Consider the following 9367-nt stretch of genomic DNA (forward strand, 5'->3'; position numbering starts at 1 on the left):
AGACTTGTTATGATGCTTTTTTTCTGTTTTTTGCTAAATAAATAAATAAATAAATACATACATACATACATACATACATACATACATAAATACTGCTGCCTTGCTGTGTCAGTATGTGACTGGTTGTGTGTTCGAATGTTTGAATGTGACAGATCATGTGTATTAAGATGGCCACAACAGTGTAATGAGTCTATAAAGTCCAATCTGATGTTTACTTACTTTTTGAAAGTTACGTGACCGTTTGGTTCTTGTATTTATCACGGATGGATGAGTAACATCAGTGGCCTCAGAGTTTGATATGATGAACCACAGCACTTCCCTGATGAGTCTGGGGACATTAAACATAAAGTCCCAGAGCTTTTTGTGTGAACTGTCCAAAACAGATGTAGTGAAACTGTGAGTGTGATGAGTGCACTTTGATTAATACACCCGGATGAATGCCTTTATTTTTAGCCAAGCAGGGTGGACAGCGTGGAAATGCTTTTTATTACCCTTCCGGTTGGAGATGAATTGGTCACCGCAGAGCAGAGAGAGATGTGGTGCCTCTGTGTTCATTTGTCATTGCCAGTTTGAGGAGTAAAGGATAAGAAGAGTCACTTGATTAGTGCTATCATTATTCGAACAAAGTTCAGAACACAGTCATTGATAAATTGCTAAAAGCAGACACAGCATGTGGGAAGAATGAACCCCTTTGGGTCTTCCCAATTATAAACAAGAAAAAGAAAGAAAGAAAAAAACCGAGGAGCCAGCAGAGTGAGTCTGGCTTGACATCTTTAGATGGGGGCACTGATATTGCCAGTGCTGTGTCCTGAGGTCAGAGTCTAACAATATATACATTCTGCTGGGAGCATCAACTAATTGACTAAACGAGAGCTCTTACGTCTCATGTCAAGGTTAAGGCCAAGGAGAGAATGAGAGTTGCATTTCATCAGAGCAGGTCATTAGACTCTGCTCAAATCAGACATGATTACAGGAAGAGGAGCTCTGCTACGCTCATCTCTGCAGACAGGTAGAGGTGTGAGCTTCATTTTCCCTTGTGAGGCAGTTTTTCTACCTGCCAGAACATTATTCTGATTGTATGCATTGAAAAGTTTAGATTTGTAATGGTGACCTTGACGCCAGCTCAGATATTATTATGAAGAATCTGAGCCTGTATGAATCTCTTCCACACAAAGCTCGGCTGGAATCCCATATGAATTGAAAAAATAACCCGGATCTATTCTTTTCTCTGTCTCTGTAGGAACTCTTCACAGCAGAATGCAAGTTCAAAGAGTCGGTGTTCGAGAACTACTATGTGATCTACTCGTCCATGTTGTACAGACAACAGGAGTCTGGGAGGGCTTGGTTTTTAGGTCTGAATAAAGAGGGCCAGGCCATGAAGGGGAACCGAGTGAAAAAGACGAAACCAGCTGCTCACTTCCTGCCCAAGCCATTAGAAGGTATGTTGCAAAAAAACACAGAGCAAGTCAGCTGCAACCAAAGCATGTAACTTTGATATCCCTTCTCTCTTGACTGCTTTTGTTTCTGAGAAAGACTTTCAATTCTCACTGTTTTACAACACAAAGTAGTGATGTTCAGGTATATGTGGGAGGGATAACATGCATGACTGTCCCCACCATGAGTACTTTCATATTACAAGACAGCTAACTAATTCCTCAAGACATGCCTGTATACTAAACAATGATACAGTTACTCTATATTAAATATACATTTTTGACATTTAAAAAATAGATATATTTCTGTCCTTATCCTCTATTTTGCTGCTGTAAGCATGCAGTGTCGAAGGCAGGGCAGCATGAAAATGTCGGTAGTCCAGCAGATGCCACGATCACTCATGTCAGCCATCAGGTTGATTGCTTCCCGTCATTTAAACGCAGAATCAAGCTGAAGAGTCCTGTCAAGACAGTAATACAGCTGTAGAGTACTGGCTGTAAAGTGGGGATAATGAGACACTTTTTAGGATTTCATCAAAAAAGCCAGCTCGTATTCAGTTTCTGATGAAGAATGGAGTCAGGAAATATCTTTATGTGCTTTTGTTCATTTATACATAATCTTCAATGCATTTTTAGATGTTTTTTTGACATGCAAGTATTTTAAAAATTCCAAGTTGACAACGAGAGCCATATTTGATCAGTGAGACAATTAGTGAGATGATTATAGAAAGAAACAACCAATAATGTAATAATGTTGGCCTTTTTCAATGTAATAAAGTCCTTAATGTAATAACTTGCCCATAATGTAATAACACATTTGATCGATACTTGTGATAACAATTAGCCAATAATGTAATAAGTGTTTATATGATTGAGGTCTCATCATGTCTCATTGTGAAGCACTTTGTGATTTCCATCTTTCCAAAGTACAATATAACTAAAATTTATGGGCTTTGCATTTAAAAAACCCTTTCGAAATGTAACAACTGCAGCCAATAATGTAATATTACAGCAGTAGGACTGCAGGTCTTGGAAATAATAGTTTTGTGGGTTCTTTTTTTACAGGTTTTGCACAGTTTGCTTAAGAAAAATAGGTATAATGGATGGGATAGTCGTAACAGGAAACAAATCCTGAAACACTGCAAAATATTCTTTCATATTCATATTTTAATACTGCAATGGCAAGTTATTATGCAATTATTGGCTTTGTTACTTTCAGAATGATGACGTTATTGGTTGCTTCATTTGCAAAATGTGTATCTTTGAAGAGAGCTAGAGGAAATGAATTATACCTGTGCCGTAGTGTCGTGGTTTCACCACCCCCCCCCCCCCCCCCCCCCCCCACCCTGTGGAGACTTTATACTTCTGCATGGAGTTTACATGTTCTCCCTATTCATGTGGGCTTTTAGCTGGTTTCATCTTGCAGTTAAAAGACAAGTGTGCTTGATGAATGGGTGTCTCTAAACTGCCTTAGATGTGAATGATTGTGTGTCTGTGATGGGCCTGAACGCTGTGCATGCTGCATTGAGACAATCTACAAATATAATCGATGCATTCATGATTGTACGTTTGAAGAACTTGACTACTCTCTCTTTCTCTCTCCTTTCTCTGCTTTTTCTAAATGTGTGCTCCTCCAGTTGCCATGTACAGAGAGCCATCGTTGCATGATGTTGGAGAGACTGTGCCTAAGGCAGCAGTACCTCCCAGTAAAAGCACAACTGAACCAGCAGTGATGAACGGAGGTAAACCTGTCAGCAAGCCCGATAAACCCACCACATAGCCACACCTGTCCAGTGCCCAGTGTGTGTGTGTGTGTGTGTGTGTGTGTGTGTGTGGGGGGGTGGGTGCGTGTGCGTGTGCGCGTGCGCGTGCGTGTGTGGAGTGGAGTGGAGGAACGTGACGGCGGTGGGGCTTCACTCCAACCAGACTCCAGACCATTTCCCTCTGTGGATCAGATCCTGGCGAATCTCCCTTCCTTTCTTCTCTCGCTCCTCCTCCTCCTCCTCCTCGTTTTTTCTCCGCCTCGCGCCCCCTCTCTCTAGCGGACGGATTCTGAGGCGTTTCGAGTTTTCCCAACACAGGAGGCGTCGAGGACCCCCGAACATGGAAAGCCTTCAGATTTCCTTGAAACTGTGGGATCTCGTGTGAATAAGGCGTGTTTCTCAATGACGCTGTGGTACTCGGCTTGATGGCGGTTCGTCCAAAAAAGAAAAAAAAAGAAGAAAAACCTCGCCCCGCTCTCTAAACCTCTGTTGCAGCAGAGTCTGTGTACCTTCAGATCTATTTTCTATACCACAGTTCACCAGCTATGTTCTGGGATAGAGACTGTATAGTTAGAGTAAATATTTGGACTGTTGTCCTCTATTTTTTATGAGTATGTTCCCCCTCTCCCTCTCTTTCTATCTCTAGTCACACACTTTTCTCTTTGTCAAGTAATCTAGAAAAGATAAAAACATTTTGCAAGGGTGTTGTGTGAATTTCTAAGAAACACATGAACACGTATGTGGCATCCAAACAGACACACAACACACGGAACAGTCCAAATTTTCCTCATTTCCCACAATTTGCACACACTTCAAAGACGGACACAAAAAGTTTGTATGGAAAATCTGACACGTTGCTCTTTTCTTTCTTTTTTTTTTTTCTTTTTCTTACAGCCGATAAAAACACTCTGGAGGCTGGCAGATAGCTCCTGCAATCATAGTTGATGAAGTGCTAATTACCGCCACTGCAATCAATGCGAGGAGCTGTCTACACACATACAAACACACATATACACACATTTATAAACAGATGTGCGTGTGGGTGGGAGAGCGCTGTAAGGAATGGTGTATACATATCACTATCTATGTCCCACCAGCGGTTCAGTCCGCCTTCTCTGGTAAATAGAAAAACCTGAAGTCTATTTTTCTTTAATCTTATTTCAGAGCGTGGGCTCTAGGAATATCTCTAGGCCTTGTAGGCCTCCGTCCCTCTCTCACAGACTGACTTCTTTGGACCACGAGGCAAGGCTTGTGGCTTTGACCCCAGACGGTCTATAACTGCAACACTGGCAGCCATCTTATGGCAGAGTCTACTTAAAGCCAGAAAACAACATGGCTGAAAACCAGTAGGTGACATTTATACTGGCTGCATCCCTATTTGGTTCAGCAAACTGAAGCATGGACAAGGTTAAACTTCTGTTCTCTCTTCTTGCAGCAGTTATACAAGAGACAGCTTATATTGTAACATTTTCACTGTATAAAAACTTAGGGAAAATGACTATTAAAAATCATAACTTTTTAAAGGACTAGATATTATAATATTGAGAGGATTTGTCTTCTAGCTCAGCATGCAGAGTCCAGTACTGATCATCTTGGCCTATCACGTGCCTGTTTGGACCTTGATTCCCGGCATGCAAAAACAGGTTCCCAGTCCCCACTGGGCCAAAGGTGCCTCACCCACCCGATACATCCGTGTAGAGGACACGTAGCATTATCCATGGAATAACCACACTCAGATGTATTCATTCTGAAATGACCAAAGTCTTTTTTTCATCCCAAGAAGAGCTGATTCTTTAGAGAAAAAAACAAAACAAATTTGAGTCAATTCATCGAAGCTTTCACTGTGATAGCACTTGTTCTGTCAGAAAGAATCAACTCTGCTCAGACCCCCTAAAGGTCTTGACTTGATGTCATTTTGGAGAAGTACGTATACCTTGAATTATTCACATGCATGTATTTTCTATAAGGAACAAGGTGTGGGTATTGTTCTTCAATCCATGTAAACTGAAGAGCACTGAAGTTCATTGTGGGGGTTGAATGGGCATGTTCGTAGGCTCCAGCACACTCATGGCTAATCTGAAGGTAACTCACTGCACTTTGTTTTGCATTTTCATCATGACTGTTAGTTTATCGAAGCTCTGATCTGATCAATACATTTATAATGTTTGCCTTGATTAATGACTTTTCTTTTCCCTCCTGAGAGTTTTGTTGGATAAAAAGTAGGATATTGAGTTGATTGTTGCTGCTCTATGCTGCTAAAACTGCAACTATATTGAGAAATTGATTTGGGAAATCTAGTTTATTGGGGTTATACATGACCATTTCTTGTTACTGCACATCAAAGCACATCCGTTCGACCTCTATATTTGTCTGTACAAAGCTATTAATGCTACAACAAAACAGCGTGCTTTAACACAGACACATTCGCAGGAGTTGGAAAACACTGTCGCCGTGTTCAGGGCTGATCGTCCTCACAGCCGGCCGTCCTGCACTCTTACAAACTCTACATGCTGGGCTGGGTACCACTCCAGCCCTGCAATCCAGCTAACTGGCTCCTCCAAGGCTGACTTTATTTTTGTAAATGACCAGTGTGTAAATGTACCTCATGTTTGGATCTTTGTAGCCACTGTTTCTTCTTTTAGTTGGCCCTTGGTTTTTCTCTCGTATACGGGTCGTGTGTGCTGTCCCAATCACTTTTGTTTTTATTCTATTTCTTCTTAAAAAAAAAAAAAAAAAGGGTTGAAAAATTACTTTAGGAATTTAGTTCCCTTGTTGCTTTTGTTTTTAACCTCTTACTTTATACATTGTCCCATCTGTTGCATGGGGAGAGGATGGCGTTGATGAACTGCATGTAGTAGGCTATGTCTATCAAGAACTGTTGGTATGTACCGCTAATTTTACATATATGCAACGAGTTTGTCTACACTATACAGTTTGTGTTTGTTGTATACACATATACAACATATTGAATAAAATATTTATATAAAGGTGTACTGTAATGTCAGTAACATACTTAATGCAATATAGTGTGCAGTATATTATTGCACCTGTCATTTCTGGATGGGACAAAGTAAACAGAGGGGTTGGCTAGATTACGCATGAAAAAGGCCAAAGTAGAATTTACATTAAATTTTCTTTGTGACTCCTTATTGGTCCTTTTTTTTTTTTGACTGAGCTCTTATGTCAATGCAGCTCTCATCCCCTGAAACCACCCTATGAAGTGACATGGACATCCAGCATGCCACAACTGAACTATTTATGCCCTTCTCTTTGTTTCTTTTCCACTTCAAATTTAACCTGATCACCACGAGGACAGTGTAGATTACATCTCAAAATGTTTGGTTCTAGTCTCTGGTGGAGAAAAGTCGGCACTATTGAAATGATTTATTTTCAGAAAAAATATATTAATATATATATATATATATATATATATATATATATATATATATATATATATATATATACACACACCCCATTGCAAGTATGCCCATTGGAGTTATGTCATGTTATAACAAATTTGTAATCATGTATGATTAAGGTCTTCGCATTGTTTTCCATGCAAAATGTTGTCTCATGCGGCACCTTTACTGTTTTATTATTGAAATGAAATAAAAACCTCAAAGAGCAACTTTCTGCCTGGAGCTTTGGAGTAAATTTTCATTGCAGATCAAAAACACCTTCATTATGCTCCGCAGCATCACAAATCTTAAAAAAAAAAAAAAAGTTACATGTTCTCTTGTTTCCAGCATCTGGATTTGTCGTGTTCCTGCGTCCTATTTAATGTAGACACTTCATATATATATACACATTTAAAAGAATCAGCTGTTTTGAAAGCAGAAATGTTTACAATGTTATACTTTTTTTTTTTTTTACAGTTTTGTCTGTGAACAGAAGGACCATTTGTAACCAGTACAATGAAATGCTGAATACTGTTGCTGATATGCGGTATTGCATCCACAACGAGTCGCCTCCCTCCTCTCGCGGTGTCCAGGCTGAGGTGCTCCACCGGCTCGGTCGTGACTGCTGGATGGAGCTCCCCGGTCACTGCGGGCAGCCTCGCCTCAAGTCTCTCACCCCGCTGCCCTGTCCTCCTCAGTAATCTGCTCCCACCCAGATCTCACACGCGTTCCCTGTCCAGCCGTCCCAGCACTCACAGGTTCCACAATTGCACAACCCGTTCCCTGTGAGAAGAAGTGAGAAGAAAAGCTGTGAATTAAAAGAGCTGTGCCATCATGCCTGACCTTTAACAAGGTTCCTCTTTTCACGCCCTGCTTCCCCTGGTGCAGCTCTCCAACAGGGGATGGAAGCCAACGACACTACTCAGGAAAGACTGGTTTTCCACTGCGTTTGCCCATACAGTGTAGGGGTGGTGAACAGCTTTAATTATCTTGGGGGGGAAAAAAAGAATCCTTTGTATGTCAGAGAGTCGACCACATTAGAACAAAACTCAGTCTTTCCTACTTTCTATCTCCTTTAGCAGTGATATAATAAAGTTCTCAGACTCAACAACACAGACTCAAACTCTCAGATCAGTGTGTAAACACTGAAGGTAACTGGACATGTTTTCAACATTGAAATACTAAAAAAACATGTTTAATGTGTGTGTGAGGCATGTGTTCATTAAAAGACTGTTAGAGGAAAAACATCCTGCAGCAGAAGCTGTACACTGATGCCCCTGAGCTCTCCTCCAGCTCCCCGATCTGTCACAGAGAGGGAGCCCGAGGTTAGGAAGAGGACTCCTGCTGGCCTCCTGTCACACCGTTCAAAAGACATATTTATTTCACAACATCCCTGTGGGAGAAGAAGGAGGAGCCCCAGGAGAGAAAAGTGCTGATTAGAGCAGCAGCAATAAGTAAGTACATCCCTGTTTCCAAAAATGTTGCAATGTGAATAGATAGACAGGATACATCTTTGTAAATATTTTTTTTTTCAATAGAAGTCTGAAAGTGAACTATTTTGTTATTTAAGGGGGGAAATCTAACTTCGAATTTGATTACAGCAACATATCTCTAAAGTTGGACCAGTAAATATGTATCTGTTTGAGGCGTCCCCACTCATAAACAAATACTAATACTCGACTCAACAGGTTTTTTTAATTCATCTAATTCTCGAATGAAGATAGGTATTGCCTGGAGATAGGCCACATCAACTCTTATACTCAGAAATCTTGTAAAGATGGTACTCTAGTGGGAGTTGACATTACTCTAGAGTTACTTTTCTTTTTCTTTTTTTCTCAGTACATTGGCTTTTTGCTGTCTGCTTTTTTGATCTGCCCAGCTTCTTGTGATTCCAATTAAAGAGATTTTATATTTCTTCTCCCAAAAGGGCTGAAATATCTTTAAGCAAGTGTTTTGTGTATGTATTGGCAGACAGATCCAGAGTCGCTGTAGGTTTTTTTTAGTAAAGAGACAGTTTAGTATAAAGTGTCCGTGTTCATTGTGATGTTGGAACATGTTGCCAGGCACAGTTGTGTTGTAATGAGTTGTGACAACAATGAGGACTGTGGCAAAGTGGATGTGACTCATATATCAAGCTTTACATGCATGAACAGTATTTTTCAGTGACGACTATTCACCCACGACGTTTTCACGGGCTGCACCTGACAATGAAAAATGAGTGACAGTGAGCCATGTGTGTAAAACTGAATATTTAGAGAATCAATGCTAGATTTCATTGGGGGGTTTCTCATATCAGATTCTTGATTTGTCTTCTTGATACATAATCATTTGAGACCGATGAATACAGGGAAAATCGAACGCTGAATGATTGCATGCCCACAGACATGCAGCACGGATACCAAGTGTTGTAACTTATTTGTTTATACACATTTACCTGTGTCACAGACGTCTCAGTCTGACTCCGGGGATGGTTTTAGAAATTATCATATTCATTGCATGAAATTAACCAGGAAGCATTCCTAATTTGCTACATTTTCCACATCACTCATCAGTAGTATGTGTAATGAGAATCTAGAGCTTTAGAGACTCCATGAAATCTCTGGATGCACAGTAGTTTACTAAAAAAAAACCTAACAAATAATTTTTCTCTCTTGAATGTGGGAAAAAAAAGACTTAATCGCTGTAATCAGACTAAATGAAGCAGATTTGATCAAAGTATTCAATCCTTTTTTTGTTTTTGCATAAAACATGACTTCATTTATGTAATTCTCCA

General features: G+C 40.2%; 2 protein-coding genes across 3 annotated transcripts in view; one reads left to right on the top strand and one right to left on the bottom strand.

Annotated features, from left to right (window-relative positions):
• fgf14 (fibroblast growth factor 14) overlaps positions 1 to 3213 on the top strand; it is a gene marked incomplete at both ends in the record, with an annotated part of 112311 nt that extends 109098 nt beyond the window's left edge. For both annotated transcript variants that reach the window (XM_080497863.1, XM_080497864.1), the window contains 2 exons: positions 1241 to 1439; positions 3071 to 3213. In XM_080497863.1, coding sequence (XP_080353989.1) covers positions 1241 to 1439; positions 3071 to 3213 — 342 coding nt within the window. The remainder of the gene's footprint in view (positions 1 to 1240; positions 1440 to 3070) is intronic.
• A 3561-nt stretch (positions 3214 to 6774) lies between these two features.
• The window catches only part of itgbl1 (integrin, beta-like 1), a 43872-nt gene continuing 41279 nt past the window's right edge, over positions 6775 to 9367 (bottom strand). The window contains exon 11 of the mRNA XM_080497862.1: positions 6775 to 7377. Within this exon, the coding sequence (XP_080353988.1) occupies positions 7289 to 7377 (89 nt within the window). The 3' untranslated portion in view covers positions 6775 to 7288. The remainder of the gene's footprint in view (positions 7378 to 9367) is intronic.

The sequence above is a fragment of the Blennius ocellaris genome (assembly GCF_963422515.1).
Source record: "Blennius ocellaris genome assembly, chromosome: 6".
Classification (NCBI taxonomy): domain Eukaryota; kingdom Metazoa; phylum Chordata; class Actinopteri; order Blenniiformes; family Blenniidae; genus Blennius; species Blennius ocellaris.